Source organism: Pseudoliparis swirei, chromosome 11, assembly GCF_029220125.1.
Source record: "Pseudoliparis swirei isolate HS2019 ecotype Mariana Trench chromosome 11, NWPU_hadal_v1, whole genome shotgun sequence".
Lineage (NCBI taxonomy): Eukaryota > Metazoa > Chordata > Actinopteri > Perciformes > Liparidae > Pseudoliparis > Pseudoliparis swirei.
In genome coordinates this window covers 19602615-19621090 of record NC_079398.1, presented here as the reverse complement: position 1 = coordinate 19621090, position 18476 = coordinate 19602615, and the positions used below count along the sequence as shown (strand labels likewise).

At 44.3% G+C, this 18476-nt stretch overlaps 2 protein-coding genes across 4 annotated transcripts in view; one reads left to right on the top strand and one right to left on the bottom strand.

The window, feature by feature from the left end:
• Positions 1 to 12: 12 nt before the first annotated feature.
• Positions 13 to 17594, bottom strand: slc35g2a (solute carrier family 35 member G2a). Of its 2 annotated transcripts, none has more exons than XM_056425718.1 (3): positions 17285 to 17594; positions 4309 to 4599; positions 13 to 1629 (listed from the first exon to the last, which is right to left on the bottom strand). In XM_056425718.1, exons 2-3 carry the CDS (start codon positions 4353 to 4355, stop codon positions 219 to 221), a joined length of 1458 nt encoding a protein of 485 aa, XP_056281693.1. In that variant the 5' UTR covers positions 4356 to 4599; positions 17285 to 17594; the 3' UTR covers positions 13 to 218. The 2 variants fall into 2 exon arrangements, with proteins under 2 accessions (XP_056281693.1, XP_056281692.1); XM_056425717.1 differs by having other exon boundaries at positions 17296 to 17594.
• The window catches only part of stag1a (STAG1 cohesin complex component a), a 40121-nt gene continuing 32576 nt past the window's right edge, over positions 10932 to 18476 (top strand). For both annotated transcript variants that reach the window (XM_056425675.1, XM_056425674.1), the window contains exon 1: positions 10932 to 11093. The gene's annotated coding sequence lies outside the window, so the exon portion shown is untranslated. The remainder of the gene's footprint in view (positions 11094 to 18476) is intronic.

Below are 18476 nucleotides of genomic sequence, written 5' to 3'. Positions count from 1 at the left end.
AAGGAGATGAGATACTGATTAGAAGATTTTAATATCACATCACAGTCACTAGACAACACAATATTGGCACTTTCTCCAAAGCAAGGAGGACAATACAAAATCGATAAAGCTCCGATAAACATGTAGCAGTCTCTTCTGTGCGACCATCCCTCTGATGGAGGAGGGAGGGAGGGGAAGACGAGGGTGTGAAGGTGTGAAGAGGGGGAGGACCGTCGAGTCTATTTGATAGGCGAGTCCAGGATCTCCTCGTACTCTTCCCGTTGGCGCCGCCCCCCTCCGCGGGCCGGCAGCAGCTTTCTGGCCACCAGCCAGCCGACGCTCAGCACCACCATCGCGTTGCCGACGACCTCCGCCGCCGCGGGGGCGAGCGGCAGCACGGCCAGCTGCAGCAGCGCGGCCGCCGGCACCTCCAGGCTCTGAGAGGCGGAGACCAGAGCAGGGTGGAGTCGGGTGAGGGCGTGCGTCATCCCCAGGAAGGCCGCCGCCGAGCACGCCACCAGGCCCAGGACCAGAGCCCACGCCGGGCCGCTCGGAGGCCAGGACCAGCCCTCCTGGAGCAGGACTAGCGAGGCCGGGGCGAGCAGGCAGCCCGTCCAGCTGACCGTGAACAAGGCCGTGGCCACGCCCACCCTCTCCTTCAGGGAGCGGTACCCGACGAGCGCCAGAGCCATCCACAGTCCCGCCAGAGCTGTGAGGGACCAACCGAACGCGCCCCTCCAGAACGCCACCGGGTCGGCGGGCGAATCCGGGTTGCTCTCGTCCGCCGCGGGAAGCAGCGCGATCCCCAAACCGCACAGCCCGGCGGCCACGGCGATCCCGTCGGCCAGCCCCAGCCTCTCCTCCAGGAGCAGGAAGGCCAGGGTCGCCGACAGCGCCGTGGTGGCCAGGCGCCAGGCGCCGGCGGCGTTCCCGCCGGAAACGAAGGTTAAGGAGGCGTAGGCGCAGCAGAGGGAGAGGGAGTAGGCGACGCCGTAGCAGAGCAGGCGCAGGCGGTAGCCCGGCGGCCCCAAAGGGTTCTCCCCCTTGTGCAGCGGCACGGCCACGGAGAGGAGCTGCGCGGCGGAGCGTACCAAGAGCAGGAACAGGGGGCCCAGGCCGAAGCGTTCCGACGCCAGGCGGGTCAAGACGATCAAACAGCCGTGGGCCAACGCCGCGCCGAGCAGCACCACCCAGGTGAGGCGGGACGCGGACACGGACGCCTCCCCGAAACTGGCCAGCTGCTCCCCGACTCCTTTCCCAGAGCCCTTCGCCGCTCTGGCTCCCCCCGCGCTCCCTTCTCCTCCCCCAACCGCCGTTGCCGCCGCCGTTGCCGCCGTTGCCGCCGCCGCCGCCGCTGCAGGTTTGTTCGCCGCGTCTTTGTCTTTGGACCCGAACAGAGTCAGAGGCCACTTCCTGCTCTCCGTCAGCGGCTTCTTGTCCGACGTCTCCTCCAGGAAGGAACCGAAGTCCTCGAAAGAGGGGGCGTCGTCGTAGCCCTCGTCCCCCGGCTGGGGGAAGTGCGTGTGCACGACCGGTTGAGGGGAGTAAGGGGCGTGCGTGGCGTACTTGGCCGTGACGGTGCGAGGGTGGATCTTCACCCTCTTCTTGGAGCCGCTCAGGAGGTTTGTGGACTCCATTTTAAAAGGACACCTGCGAAAAAAGGTAAAGGACACTTTAGGAGACGAGATTCGTTTAACACACACGCATATTTAATATCCGGGGTCATAAAAGCAAGCGACTCAAATGTTCCCATGTTTTGTTCTTCACGAGAGTTCACAGTGAGTTTGTATCTGCATCATTATGGCAGATTAATAACTCTGTTATGGCGCCTTTTAGACTTCTTGGGGTAGCGTGACCTTGAAGGGGGCGTGAGCAGTCGACGTTGGCGAGGACAATTATGTTAAAAAAAGCAATTATGCTCCCCGCCTAATTTATCTTTTCAGCTCGCTCTCTCTCGAACTGTTTCTTCCTCCCTCTCTCTTTTCCTCGTCATCGGCCTCTCGGTACACATTGAACCACCGATAAGAAGCTGAAGTATTGTTCGGTCTGTCAAAGCATTAGTTAGTTCGCTTTTGTATGAACAAAAAATATGAATATCATGATTAGTGATTAGAAGGGAGAAGAAAAAAACGTTATTAATCCCCAGAGGGGGAACTCGTGCAGAGAGTATTCAGACCCCTTTAAAAAAAGAAATTGCTGCCATTTGCTAAAATCCAAAAAGTTCATTTTATTTCTCATGAATGAAATGTAGAAATTTATTTTAAAAAAAGAAAAGAAATATCACATGGTCATAAGTATTCAGACCCGTTGCCTTGACGCTCATATTTAACTCACATTCTGTCTATCTTTTATGACCATGTGATGTTTCAGTTTTAATTTTTTAATAAATTCGCGCAAAAGTTTCTTCATTTCAGTTTTTTTCTGTCAAGACGGGCTGCTGAGTGAACATTAAGGAGAAATAAAATGAACTTTTTGGATTTTAGCAAATGGCTGCAATGAAACAAAGAGTGAACGTTTTAAAGTGGTCTGAATACGTTCCGTACCCACTGTATATATATATATATATAATATGTATTCCCAAATCCATCTTATATCTGATTTAATACCTCCCTCTCAACCGTATTACTTATTAAAAATAAACTACATCCACACAAAGTGTAAGCAATCAAGCAATAATCAGTGTAAAGACATGTGCAATATCAATATGTGTCATTGTTTTTTGGCAGCTGCAGTACCGTTTGGCTTTTAGACTGGGAGCAGGGGGAGGGGAGGGGGGGGGTCTGTGGATCTGTGTCTACATGGCCTTTACGCTCCCTGGAGATGTCGCGTATTCCCACAAAATCAACCCGAATCGCCCTTGTACAAATTCCAACAGCTGGAAAAGGCCACGCTGATTGTGAGTGAGTGCAGGTCGTAGAGAAGAACTCATGGATGTAAGATGCAGTTAAACCTTTCTCTGACAATCCAAGTTTTTGGGGCATATTGTACACACTCAAATGACTTCTTCCTTCTCAAAAATCACTCATGAAGTTCAATGAAATGATGAAAAACGTTCGTCCCGATTTCACAACCTCACAGCCGGCTGAGCGAAGTAAAAACGAGAAGAAAGAAACCGCATGGCGGGAGGATGCGCCGATGACATTTGAGAAGATCTGGACATGTCTCGTGATCCTCGGAGCGTAAAGAGATCCGGATGTTCCTGACCGTTCTCTCCTCTGATGCTGATTACTGGTCCGTGTGATGCAGCCTGCCTCTGCAATGCTGCTGCTCTCAGGAGCTGCTTCTCAAGCCCAAAACGAGCCGCCGCACATCAACCTGCACGACGGGAAGCGGCAGCAGGCGAAGCTCGGGTCTCCAGAGGACGCTCTTTAAAATGTCCTGGTGGGTGCACATGCATGTTCGATATCTGGTTTCATACGCAAAAACGTCTTTGATATGGACCATTTTTTGACCAAACACACACACAGACACAAACACACACACACACACACACACTCAGACACACAGACACACACAGACACAGACACACACAGACACACACACACACAGACACACACACAGACACAAACACACACAGACACACACACATATGTATATATACATATATAGAATATATACATATGTTCTTTACTTCAGGGTAATTACATTCTATTGTTCAATTCAATTAAATTCAGTTTATTTGTTTAGCTCAATTTCACAAATTACTAATTTGTCTGAGTGCTTTACAATCTGTACACATAGACATCCCTGCCCCAAAACCTCACATCGGACCAGGAAAAACTCCCAAATAACCCTTCAGGGGGAAAAAAAGGGAAGAAACCCTAGTGTAACGTGTGTGTGTGTATGAAGGGAAGATGTTATCAAGGTTTCAAGGTTATCACGGTCCCAGACGGTTGACACAAACACACACATACACGCACGAGCACGAGCACACGAGCAAGCGCGAAAACGGCACGGTTGTGCTGCACGTGCTGGCTCCGTTTAAATCCAATTATAATAGCCGACGGTTCGATTCCCGCCCCGAGCACACGGTGTGTGTGTGAGACGTCCACCATACAGCATGCGTGTATGAATGAATGTATGATTTCATATCCTATACAATGAAAAGCTCGAACCGTGACCCATGAAGAATTCTTGATTGAAGAAAAGTGCGCGCGCATTCTGCACGTGCACCCGCAGATTGCCACACGGCAGCTCAGACACGGTGTCCCAATTAGTGACCTGCTGTAATATGGCGGTGCATTGCATAATATAGTCCCATGAACCACCGGATGGGTGGTGTATATTTAGTCCTCCTCCTCTTCCTCCTCCTCCTCCGACTCAACTCACCTGCTCTCACCGCGGGTTGAACTCCTCTCTCGGTCCGCCTCAGTCATTTACCGGAGCATCTCCAAAAACGATGCATCACCTCTTGTTGGCCATGTGTTGTTCCCGGTGTGGTGCTGGTGGTGCCTCTCTTCTCTCCTGCGGCAGCCGACAGTCTCCTCAAGGGCAGCGCGGGACACGCCCCCTCCGCCCGGTCCCCTCACTGCACTCTGCGGGAGCACGGCGCGTGTGTTACGGCGACCTGCTGCGGCTCCATCGCTCTCCCCGGTACTGATACAGATGCTCCTCCTCAGCCTGCCCAGAGAGAGAGAGAAAGAGAGAAAGAGAGAGAGAAAGAGAGAGAGAGAGAGAGGCTGTATCATGACCACACACAATAACACACACACACACATTGCTAATTTGTGTGTCTCCTATTCTTTTTTTAGATTTTTTTTGGTGCACCAACTGGAGCCACCAAAGGACCCCGTTGTATGGTGTGTGGTTGTTGGATTCATTGTAACTTAGTTCGGTAATATGCCATTTACAATATCAGAATCAAAATTATTTATACCCTAAATAAGGTTGTTAATCTGCAAAATGTCCTTTAAGTTTGGGACGTATACTCTGTGCTCCATGTGGTGCGTATATTTCTGTACATGTACGTACATCATTGATATATTTGAAGATGAGACAATACACAGAGAGTTGGTGTGCACAGATTAGCACTTCAGTGGCACTTAAATGGCTCTTATTATGGTCCTTTTGTTGTTCGACAATGTTGAGGAAATGTTACTTCCTGTATTCTTGTTGTTCTTAGTTTGTACTCTAGGTTGAATGCACTTATTGTAAGTCGCTTTGGATAAAAGCGTCTGCTAAATGACATGTAATGTAATGTAATGTGTGTGTGTGGGTGTGTGGGGGGATATAATCTGAATTCTGAAAGAAAATAAGTCAACATTTGTTTTTCTTGGTTTCCAAATCAGGTATCCCATTGCGATACTTGTTGGATGTTAATGCCACACCACGACATTATATTTATGACAAAAATATTGTGATTCCAACTCCAGTGAAGACTCTTTTCTGTAAAGAACGCGTGGCTGTTGGTGTCGTATCGACACGGTGGCCGAGCAGCGTGGCGCCTCTCCTCCGTTTGACACAATCTCACACACACTTTCTTTCTTTCTTCTTTTTGTGTGTGTGCCCAACCGACAGTAATTGCTCTGACATTTTTGTTGACATAACACCGGTGTGCTCTGCTCCATCCGCGAGCCGCGTTAACCTTTACAGAATGCGGCAGCGGCCCTCTGCTGTCCGCCCTCCTGCTTAATAAGAAGCCGGCTCCTCGGGACGAGAGTCAGAAGATGTCCCTTTGTGTTCACTATAACCCTAATATATTTATATTTATACATTTATAAATATATATATATGTATACATTTATATTTATATATATGTATATACATATATGCATATATATATTTATATTTAGGTATATATAATATATATATTTATAAATATATATATATGTATACATTTATATATATATTTATATTTAGGTATATATATATAATATATATATTTATATACATATACATATATACATATATATATATAAATATATACATTTATATATATATATAGCTCCCTCTCTCTCTCGTCCCCGTCGTGCATATTTTTATTTTCCTATATCTGGTGTTCAAATGAGAGCGTGGGCCGGTTTCCTTGCCAACCAATTACACCCGGTGGTTTCTAATTAGCCCGTGAGTGTGTGGCGAGGGCGTGTGTCAAAGGAGCCATCGCTGTCCACGGCGTCATTTCATACTCTCAAACAATTATTGATCATCTGCGCCGTAGATTATGGTCTAGTATTGACGATTGCTGTAATCAGGCAGCAGGCAAACACTTTAATTACACGTTATAGCCACACAACGGAGCAATATCGGCATTCATTGGGATTCATGCTTTTGGCCACATGCTAGGTCTTTAGCTGCTCAACGCTGCACTATGTCCACCAGCTAGCTGCTAACTGAGCGGGTAATAGTAACACCTTTTTTTAAGTATTTAAAATGTTGCCTTAAAAACAGTTGAAAAAACGTAAGACGGAAGCAAAATAGTGAAGCTATATTCATTTGAGCCGAATAACTTAAACTCATCAACATTTGATTTGCTCCGGAAGAGATTTACTTACAAAAAACAACAACAACACACACATGTTAATAAAATGAAGCCACCCATTCAGAGCCCATTATACAAGAGCAATGTATGTCCGTGCAACAGAGAGTTCTGGTTGGAGCCAGCTGGACCACATATGGATATTAATTTCCCATATTTCTCATGTACAGCTCACCCTGCTGCATCATACTCCCAGGAGCCTCCTTAAAACCCATTATGTATATGTGGGATGTCAGACTGTTCACACAACCGAGGTGATTTTGTTCCCACATAATTAGCCTGGAGATGGCACCCAAAAAATTGCATCTCAAAAAATTAGTTAAATATGGTACAAAATGCAACGGGAGCACTGATAATGATAATAAAAAGTTAATTTGCATCCGGGGTAAATGAATAGTGTCCACGCTCCCCGGAGGGATGCACAATGGGTGGAGAATTCATCTCTCTCATCCATTTGCTTTCGGGCTATTTATCCAAAAGGATGAGGAGGAATATCCAGTGTTTCCATGGTTACGCTGAATGGGAGTAACGGACCCAGCTATTTAAGGGCCGTATACTGTTTTACATCCCACCGTCTGCTCGGGCGGGTCCGGCCCTATAGTTTCATCGCACACACACACACACACACACACACACACAGAAGGTGAAGCCTCCGGAGGGGAGGAGTCGGTGATAAGAATATACTAAAAGAGAGGCAGAGAAGAGGTGACAGCGGGGAGGAAGAGGGGTGGAGAAGAGGAGGGGGGTGGGGGTGAGAGCGGTGGAGTGGAGAGAAGAGGGGGCGATGGTGGATGGATGGAGACGCAGTCGAGAGGCTTTTTAAATGAATTCAAGCACCGGAGTCGAGAGGCTTTTTTGCGCCTCCCTCGCTCCATCTCTGGCCAGGATGAGCTGAACGATAGAGTGAACGAGTGATACAGAGACATATAGCTGGACTCTGGTTCTTCCTCAATCCGCCACTCAAACACACACACACGATCTATTCCTGTTTCTCACTCCCGATCACACACATTCGGACATGGAGGCTGGGGGGGCGTCGCGATGCTCAGTCTGTCACATTTCAACAGTTTAATTCACTGATTTATAGAGGAGGAAATCGTCATTGACGCGTGTGTCTCAATTCAGCGTCTACATTTGTCACACGTGGGTTATTAAAGAGGTCGGTTTTGGGGCGGTCAGTGTTTATGAACATGACGTCATTATTCAACGCTCGGACTGTGTGTGCTCTCATCACGGCTGATGAGAGCAGAAATAAGTGAACCGCGACCACGGGCAGGGACGCGGTCATCAAAAAAACGACACTAGAGATGAAGAGAGGGGCGAAGATTAAATACTAGAAGGCTGAGCTGATGATGTATGACACACACACATACACACTGAAGCAAAATAACACCTTGGCATGTCCATTGTGTGTGTGTGTGTGTGTGTGTGTGTGTTCCAGTGATGGACTGTGATTTTCTTTTTCTTCCCCCCAGCTGATTCTATAGCACGATGCCTCTCACACATTTTGCATTACTACAGTGGTGGAAAAGGAGGGTGAGGGAGGAGGGAATGAGAAGGAAGGTGATAAGGGAGGGGGGGGGGGAGTCAGAAACAGGGTGTCAGGGCTGGTTGTGAGCGAGAGGAAAAAAAGCTGCGAGGAAGGTCGGAGGGAACTAAAAATAGAAAAGACGTAGAACGACCTCGTAAAAAAAGAAAAGCCTCTTGGTTAGTCAACAGCCCCAGACATGAGAGCAAGAATAAAACAGACTCCCCCCCCCCTCCTCCTCCCTGGGGCTGTGTTTTCCCCACAAATTTAGATGTTTGCCACCGCTCTGGACGATTTGAGTGATAACCTGTGATTATCTGTGGCACACTAAAAGGGTTTGCTCCACAGATGCAGCCTCTGTTGCCGTGGTAACGCCCCCCCATCCCCGGGTAAAGTTTTCTATATTATGACGGATGCCATAATGTGTGTGTGCCACAAGCCACAAGGCGCGTAGTCTCACTGAGGGGGGGGGGGGGGGGCCTTCGTGAGTTTAAACAGAGGCGGGGCTTACAGGCCAGATTAACCTGGTGTCTGGTGAGAGCGTTTATGGAGAAGATTTTGGCACCAGAGGAACGTGAGAAGCTTCAAATCCACAGCGGAAAACTGCAAAATGATGCAACGCTCGCACAGACACACCCTGAGTGTGTTTGAACATTGTTGAAAAACTAAATCGTGTAGACGACAAGTGGATTAAGCCGCCTGACTGAATGTTCACAGGTGGTTTGTTTTGGGTTGTCTCACCGATCTCGAGGATGAGAAGAACGTCTCCACGCAACTATGTGACTGATCTGTTCATGAGCGTGTGTTGATTCGCATACAACATCACTGCTGTGAGTCAAATTGTGTGTGTGTGTGAGAGATTGTTGACAGACGTGAGAGCTCACATTTAGAAAATACAGCATGTGGGACATTTGCATAAAGTGCGTCAACAGCCAGGAGGCACAACAATGATACAAAGCTGCGGCTCAAAAGTAATATATTCGACATGTTTTTCGATTTGCGAGGTAAGTTATTTGGCACGGCAGCGTTGTAAATATAATATTGGAAACAACACGTAGACGTAATTGTGTGCAAAAGATTGCTGCAGAACACAGATGATACAAAAGATGAAGAGATGTGTGACACCGGGCACCAGAGCATCATCCGGCCGGGCAGAATCATACATTTCTGGCACTTATTTCATTATTAGAATGTGTTTTTTGGGGGGCCAGAACGTAATGCTTATTTGCGTGTGAGTATGAACTGTTTTTTCGCTCTTATTTTCTTGCTTTAATAAATCATATAACCTGACAGATCAACTACAAATGCAACAAGATAGAACCCGGCACTTGTGACCCACTGAATTGATCTGGAGATAAACACTGAAATCCATCTTATTATTCCTGTGTTTCTTTTCTGAAACTGACCTTTGACCTCTAAAAGAAATACGAGGAACACAATAAATGTGAATGATTCCACCTGTTGGGATTTTCACAGCAGGTTTTCATGTGTAATTATGACTTCTTTTATCTTCATTTGGTTCTTCAAAACATATTTGTTTGCCACCTGTGGAAGGCCTTGTGTCTGAATGTGTGTGTGTGTGGGTATGTGTGTGTTTGTGTATGTGTGTTGTGCATTAACCCTGAGGGGAGTATCTGGCTGCAGCTTTTATGGCTAAGACGTGCTGTTGCTATGGTGAACAACAGTCCGTCTATCAGATGAAACACCACGCTTTTATGTGCGTGTGCGTCAACGCCTCCTCTAATGCATACATCTTTTTACGGTGCATACAAAAGAAATACACACACACACACACAAAATGACTGTATCTCTGGCTCAGGTAAAGAGGCAGATAAGAAAAAAACAGGAAGAAAGAGTTCGAGAAAGCATCAAAAGAACAAAGGTCAAAGGTCATTCACACATCGACACATGCTGAGTGATCGTTAATTGTTTTGTTCAGCCAGTTAATTTATTAAAGCTGCTTTATTGATGTTGTTTAATCAAATGGTTGATCCAAGAATATTAATAAAAATGAATCAATCACTATATTTCGAACCATTTCATGGTTTCAGTTCCAGCTTCTTAAATGTGAGATTGTGTTACTTTTTTTTGTCTTATATGATAGAAAATAAAATAAAATAGATTCTGACATTGAAAGAACTATGAAAAAAAATAAATGCAATAAGCACTACTTTTTGAACATCAATGATTAATTGAGGAAAACAATCCAGTGGATAATAGGTATTGAAAATGGTCACGGAATTGCGGTAAACATATGTAAAACATCAGAATCAGATTTATTGGCCAAATATTACACATTCAAGGGCTTTAAGTTGCTCTCAATGTACACAGGTTCAAGAACAATTAGCACTTCAGTGGCACTTAAATGGCTCTTACTTATGGTACTTTTGTAGTTCGACTATCTTGAAGAAATGTTACTTTATGTATTCTTGTTGTTCTTAGTTTGTACTCTTGGTTGATGCACTTATTGTAAGTCGCTTTGGATAAAAGCGTCTGTTAAATGACATGTGATGTAATGTAACAATTCACAGGATAGAGGATAATAAAGCTGAAGAAAATAGGTTAAACTTGTACGTGTCCAATAGATGTTGCCTCTATATAAATATATATAATAAGCAACAACAAATGACCAACTAAATACAATGTGTGTTTCTGTAAATTGTACACCAATACAAATAGTGCAAAATAGCATACATTTAAATCATATCAGTGTACATGTATCTATGATCCTGTCAAATCGATAATTGGAGATAGATGTGTGTGTTGAGGGGCAGCGCTGCTGTGCGCGTCCCCGTGAGTGTTGAGCTGGGGCCTCGCGGTCCCTCCCTTCCCGTGCTCGCCCCCCGCCCCCCTCCCGGAGGCGCGCGTCCGCCCCGACCGAGTGTGTCCGCCAGGGGGCAGCTGCGTGTCGGTCTGAGGCTGCGCCGCTCCCGCTGCATCACAGAGAGGAAAATACCACCAGATGGCGGTTTAGGATTGCTGCTCTTCTCTCAAGGCGCGGTACCGCTCGCACGGGCCAATTTCACAATATTAAAATACGCACGACATTGAAACGATAATCGATTTAATATTTCGGAAGGCGATTATCGATTCGGCGATGTTCGTTATAAGGTGAGTGCCCCGTGTTTTTGTCCTGTTTTTTTTGTGTGCGGTGGGGAAGGGAGACGGAGCACAGATTAAAGATGGTGGACACAGACGGTGAAGGCTGGCTGGTTGGGGGATGGGCGTTAGCGGCTAACGGAGGTGAATGAGCGTCCTCTCTCTCTCTTCCCCTCACTTACATTATAGCCTAGCGGAGCCATTAGCTCGCAAGCTAGCCCCCCAAAATGTTGTCTTGCCGGAGGGGCAAAGAGCTTGTCGCAGCGCCGGCCTGTTCACCCCCCCCGACCCACCACCCCTTATACCCCACCTTCCCCTTCACCCCCCACCCCCACCCAAATGTCCACCCGGCTCTTGAGTTCGGCTTGTCAACAAATAAAGAGCCATGCGGTGTGACGTGTTTTCTCGCTTCTTCGCGAGCGGTCGCAGCATCACCTTCCCGCCGTGTGCACACAGCCTGCGTTGTGAGCGCGCGCGCGCGCCACTGTCGCGCTCAGATTTGTCACCAAAGCCCTGATATAGTTTAGCTTTTTGTTTTGTTTTGCACATTCAAAAGACATGGACGTGTAGCCTAGTAGCTTTCATGTGTGTGTGTTGTGTCACACACTAAAGCTGCTTCAAGTTTTCAGAGTCGGGGGCTGGGCGACTTCTTTTTTGTTTTTGTTTTTCCACACGTCGAATAAACGTGTTGCTTTTTAACGACTTGACCTTTTTTAAAAATCTTTTTTTAAAACGGTTTTTTGGTGATAAATATGCTCTGCAAGTATGGACTGCGTGAATGTTGAACACCGTTATTATGGCGCTTCTTCACGCCCCCTTCCGTGAAGGGAAGCAGGCACCAATGAGCGGGGAAACAAGAGTCACATTCGGGGTGGGTGGGATGGGCTCCACCGGCCAGGCTGTGTACGTCCAGAACGGGCTCCACTCCTGGCCCCCACTCCTGGCCCGTCCCGCCCCTCTCATTGTGACCTATGCACAGGGTGCCCCGTGCAGGCTAGCTGAGGATAGTTGTTGGGTCAGACTGTTTGCTGGCAGTGTGCAACGATCTCAGATTGTTGCATAACTGCTTTGTTTACAGTCAGCCATGTGATTTTTTTCTTCTCTTTCATGGATTGCTTTCTGTTTGCTGTTTCTATCATCACTGTGTTTCTTCCCCTGACTGCACAAGCCATATTTCCTTCCACCTGCAGAATTTAAGCAATACATTTTAAACATTGTGATGATTGCACGTGTATGTGTTATATTTATATATGCACATGTCAAATGATGCATATTTGTAATCAGCTGAGCGACTGCACAGTTGCATCCTATCATGGTGTTTGTTGTAGTATATCTAATTTTATATAACATATTGAGATGTAGAATGTCCATTTTCATGCTATATCGAATGGATTAAAATTCAAATGTAATATTTCCACAAACCGTCATGCTCATCATTCAAAATAGTCAATGCACACAGATGTTGGAGGCAAAGGGCTCCTGTGATATAAACAGTATGGCAAACTCTTTCATAATTGGTAAATTTATATTGTCTTTTGTTCCCTCCCCTAAGATTATTATTATTATTGCGTGCCTATTTATTTTTTGATAACAACCACAAACACCTGTCTGAAAAAATGTGAGTCTAGCAAGTGACTCCGATCCAGTTCATAACTTCTCGTGAATGTGATTTGTGTTATTTGTTTATTTTTAGACTTCCTCTTGCAGTCCGTCATGTGCAGAAGGGAAACTACGGTTTCCATGAATAATACAACAGGTCCTGTTTTTATTGCGACTTGGTCTGTCGTACAGTATTCATAACTTTAAACCAGTCTTCCTATACACAGCATTTATTTGGGTGACCCCAAACAGATCTGTCCTTACCCTCAAGTATATATTTTTAGTTTTCATTACGTCTTCCTTTTAAAAATGTGACGTGGAAAGTAAAACGGTGCTTAACGGAAAAAATCTTCCGTGGCGTTTTTTTATGGCGTCATCAGAAGCCGTCGGTGTGATCGTGCATCGGGTCGTTTGAGATCTCTCGCCTGTCTTCAGAGTCTCAGCAGACCTTGTGTTGGGTTATATCATAGACGTCCACCATTAAGGAACACACACAGTTTATTTGGCTCCCAAATTCTTGTAGATGCATCCACCTTAATAAGAACTCATGGCGTTTGTTGGTCTGATGCACAACCAACTAGAACGGGCACTCGGTAGAGCGCATACCTTCGCATATCACAATATTGGGCATTGTATTATGAACATGTTGGCATTAGTTGCATGCCAATTGGATATAAATTGACCGCGCTATGGTAAAAAGAAGATTTTGACCTTTTCATGACCTTGACCTTTGACCCGGTCGATCCCAAAATCTAATCAAATGGTCCCCGGATAATAACCAATCATCCCACCAAATTTCATGCGATTCGGTTTAATACTTTTTGACTTATGCGAATAACACGCACGCATACAAATACACGGCGATCAAAACATTACCTTCCGCATTTTTTATGCGAAGGTAAAAATGCTTGTATTGAAGAAATAAGTATTTGGACAAGATGCTCACACATGACTTCACCCCTGAAGAAGAAATCCACATCATTTCTATTTGATAGATATTCAGGCTGTCCTTGCCTCGGAAGTCGAACAGTTTGAAGAAGCCATATGGTGGCATTTCTTTTCAAAGGTGGCGGATGTGAGGAACATGTCATTGCATAAACCTTTCGAGAACATTGAGGGTTAACATAAATGCTGAATAATCCCATCTCCTTTCATTCCCTTGAATTGCTTGGCTCTTTGCCCTTAATGTGTCTATAAAGGACTGAGAATCACATTATGGTTCCTATTAGTAGAACACACACACACTGTAGTCTGTTGTCAGTGTAAAGGTACTAATGGGCAGTACACCACCTCTAATGGGTATTTGCTTTGAGGTTAATTGTATTTATTCAGCAGTCTTCTGTTAAGGAAAGCTAATGGTTGTCCACGTTGCAAAGAAAATGTACTTTACCACTCCTATTGAATGCAAGATATTGTCTTTAAACATGCAGGTATAAAGAAGACAATGGAAACCTTTGCAAAGGGGCACAAGTGGATCCTTCATCACGGGTTGTGCCGTGTGGCCGTGACCAAGCTGGAAGGCATTCGCAGCTCGAGTGCAGAGTGGGTTCTAATGCTCCTGATGACGCCGCTCAGAGATTATGTCACGGGCTCGACGTTTGTCGGAGTCTATTACACGGCGACCTTGATTCCAGACTGGAGAAAGAACCACATTTCTCATTCCTATTGACATCCAGCCTTTGGCTTCCCCCCCCCCCCGCTGCACAGTCAGAGGAATGTCCCAAGACAAAAACAAATATGGCTGCCACCGGCCCTCATTAGTCTGTTTTTATTAAGCATAAAAGTAATCGCAAGAGTAGCAGGCAGTGATTTGAAATACTTCCACTATGTTTGTGAGTAATAGGTGCATTTGGCAATCTGAACAGTCTCCCTGTAATTTATTGGGTTATTATAATAAAATTACACACGCATATGCATTTAACACACTTTCCTAGTGAAATGAGTAATGTGATTCACGACGGGCTCTTTTTTTAGAGAAGCCCGCTCGTGTCAACATGCCAACAGACCTGCGTAACGCCTTTTACACTCGTTGTGTCTCCCCTGGCTGAAGTCTGATTTTAAGAGGTTTCTTGTGATGTGGTTTCCTGTTGTATAATTAGTTGCATCGCTGCTGTCAGGCTTGTTACTGTCGGGCATACGATTGCTGTGAAGCTGGATTTGTTTACTTAAAATTTGACCGTTGAGGTCCATGAGGTTCTGAGCATTTTCTACCTTTTTACCTTCGCTTTGAAAATGCGGAAGGTTATGTTTTGATCGCCATTTATTTATTTGTATGCGTGTTCCTCGCATAACTCAAAAAGTATTAAACCGAATCGCATGAAATTTGGTGGGATGATTGGTTATTATCCGGGGACCATTTGATTAGATTTTGGGATCGATCGGGTCAAAGGTCAAGGTCATGAAAAGGTCAAAATCTTCTTTTTACCATAGCACGGTCAATTTGTATCCAATTGGCATGCAACTAATGCCAAAATGTTCATAATTCAATGCCCAATCTTGTGATATGCGAAGGTATGCGCTCTACCGAGTGCCCGTTCTAGTTTTAAAAAGCAAATGTAAGCCAGCTCGATCAATAAATTGAAAAAACATCGGCAACAACACAAACATTGTATGCATTATATGCAAGAGAAGGATTGAAAATGGCACGTTATGAAAGCTGTATAATTTAAATGGTTGACACGGCAGTTTCATGGTGTTACTTGCAGATTAATTTGGCAAAACGCCCACAACATGACGTCATCGCAGCCTCATGACACAGACATTAGACTCGTGTCAATCAGGGATTCTGGCCTTTTTAAAATCCATTTCTCTTATACAGAAAAAACTTAAGTTAGATATTGATCGTCGGGAAGAGATGGCCAGAGCGTGAAGCGCTGCTGGTCATGGATGACTATGGATTAACTATGAGAAGTTCTTATATGGGGGTATGACTTGTTGTGGTGTTGTCAACAATTCCCACGCCCTGCGCAACTTAAAAAAAAACAACAACAATGCGGTTCCCAAACCAGCCGGTGACGACCGCATGCAGATGTTCAACACGCACATCGAAAGCGATCGCAGCGATTTCCCGCCGTTTCGCAAGTGCTTGTATTTTAAGTGCTAATGCATGCCGGTGGTGTTTTACATGTGGAGGGGCGGGGCTTAGCGTTTACCACACGGCTAGAAACCAAACAGTGGTGCTATCATGCCAACAAATATCACTCGGCTGAGTAAGTTGTCCATTTGCAAAGCTTTCTGGAAAGTAACATAGTCAGATCACACGGTATCAGAGGTGTTGATGACATCATGATGGTGTGATGATGAAAAACAAGTCCATTTGTCATGGCTGATGAAGCAATGAGCTGTCGGCTTGGCCGAGCGTCACGCCGTCGGTGTTTGTCGTCGAGGTTTGAGAACTCTCTGGTTTCCCGACACGGCTCAGTGGTTTCTGGGCCGAGCCGGCTGCTTTTACACGTTTTGCTGATGCAGCCAAATTGGCAACTGGCATCTGGCTCACGAGTTAGTTTTCCTCCAAAAGTCCAAACTGGGACGACAATACCGAAAGTCTGACTTTTTCAGCCCACTGCCTTTATTTAATTAAAAAAAGGAGACTGCTAATGAGTTGCAATTATGAGTCTTATGTACAGCTTTACGACATTTTTACTTTACTACTACACTTTTAATACTAATTGGGTCTGTTTGTAGTTTATATATATATATATAGATCTATATATATCTGTTTGTAGTTTATATATATATTTATAGATCTATATATATATCTGTTTGTAGTTTATATATATATAGATCTATATATATCTGTTTGTAGTTTATATATATATATAGATCTATATATCTGTTTGTAGTTTATATATATATATATATAGATCTATATATATGTTTGTAGTTTATATATATATAGATCTATATATCTGTTTGTAGTTTATATATATATATATAGATCTATATATATTGTTTTTTCTTAATATGAAATAAAAAAAAATGTGTTCAAAATTGGATTCATCATTTAAATCAACTCAAATATTTGCTTTAATCTTTTTTTTTCTTTTTATATGATTGGGCTACAGCTTGAAAAACTCAAATATCTAATCTCAAAATATAGAAATAATATGAAAAAATATACTAGTAAGGTATTAAACAAATCACTTGAATCGTCTAATAATTAAAAAAACACCTGAAACACATTTTCAAATGTTTGATTTTGTTTTGCTGTTATAAATCTTTTTTTGAATTTTAATTTTTAGATTTTAAGATAAAAGTAATTTATTGCAATATTTCAGTAAATTTGTAATGAATCCATAATGCATGACATTTTTGTTTTTAATTGCATTATTTTTGTGCGAACTTTTAAATAATATTCTAATTTTCTGAGACAGTCCTGTATATCTGTTTGTAGTTTATATATATATATATCTGTAGTTTATATATATATATATAGATCTATATATATCTGTTTGTAGTATATATATATATAGATCTATATATATATATCTGTTTGTAGTTTATATATATATTTCAACTCACATGACTGCTCTGGCCTTGAAACTGTGTTTAGCAAGTTTACCCTGAGGAAAGTAACACGCAACGTCCAACTTAAATCAGTTTACTTTTTGCTCACCTGCTCCGCAAAACTCCTGCGTTCTCCCTTTGAGGATCAGTGAAGCTTTGCGTGGAACGCGGTTCCGGGATCCACCGACGTAAACGGAGACCTCAGTCGATCTCATCTCGCCTCAAGCGGCGCCATCGGCGTTCTATCGAGAGGAAGAGCTGGCGGTCCCGCCGAGCCAGAGCCTTGTTGTGTTGCACGACACACAAGAGCCACGGTGCAACAACACACACTCGCTCCGCACGCTGGAGTCAACCCGTTATCTAACTTCCAAACATCTGGTCCCGCACCGTAGCGACCTTCACATTTTTGTGTCCTATATTGGCCACGCCCCCAATGTGTAAAGGCCTTCAGGCTGCATTCAAGCCACTTGGGGAGTTGCAGTTGCATATATTTGTTTTGCTTTCAATGAATAGCCAAGATAAAGGGCCTATCAAAACCGAGGGGTTTAGCCTGGTGCATGAGGCCAAACCGAGTGAGCAACGGAAACACAACGAGCTGAAACGCCGCGTTTTTGTTCTTCGCGCTGCTTTCTTCCCCGAGCCGACGGACACCGGCACTCTGGCAGCCGGCCTCAAAATAATAAATTATTAACAAGATATTGGAAAATACCATATTTGACAATGTGAATTCAGATAACGGACCTTGATCTTTGCTCTCGCGGTTTTTTTGAAACGACAAAAGTTTCCATATTAAAAAGATTCTGGATTTTGACAGTAGAGGTTATTTTAACCCTTGTGTTGCCTTAGGGTCATTTTGACCCGAATCAATATTACACCCTCCCCCCGCCTTAGGATTAATTTGACCCCATTCAATGTTTAATGTCTCTGTTCTTTCGGTAGTCAACAAACAAACATAAAGTGCCTCACACTTAAACTTGGAAAACAATATTAATTCTAATAATTTTCTGGAGGTTTTAATTGCTGGCGTCAAATTGAACCCAAAGGGTAAAATATGTTAGTAAATATAAAGGTAACAGGAGGGTGAAACATTGAATCGGGTCAAAATGACCCAAAGGCGGGGGGAGGGTGTAATATTGATTCGGGTCAAAATGACCCTAAGGCAACACAAGGGTTAAGAAACCTTTTAAACCAGTGATTTAATGTGTTCTGTAAGGCACACATTTATTATCCTCATATTTGTGTCATGAAACAAAATGTTCCTGTACTTAAGTCACATCGTTGAGTATTTTC

Excerpts from the sequence above, each read along its gene's own strand:
- slc35g2a (XM_056425718.1), bottom strand. The coding sequence starts at position 4,355 with ATGACTGAGGCGGACCGAGAGAGGAGTTCAACCCGCGGTGAGAGCAG. Across the intron at positions 1,630-4,308 it reads TCAACCCGCGGTGAGAGCAG|GTGTCCTTTTAAAATGGAGT; the intron begins GTGAGTTGAGTC and ends CTTTTTTCGCAG.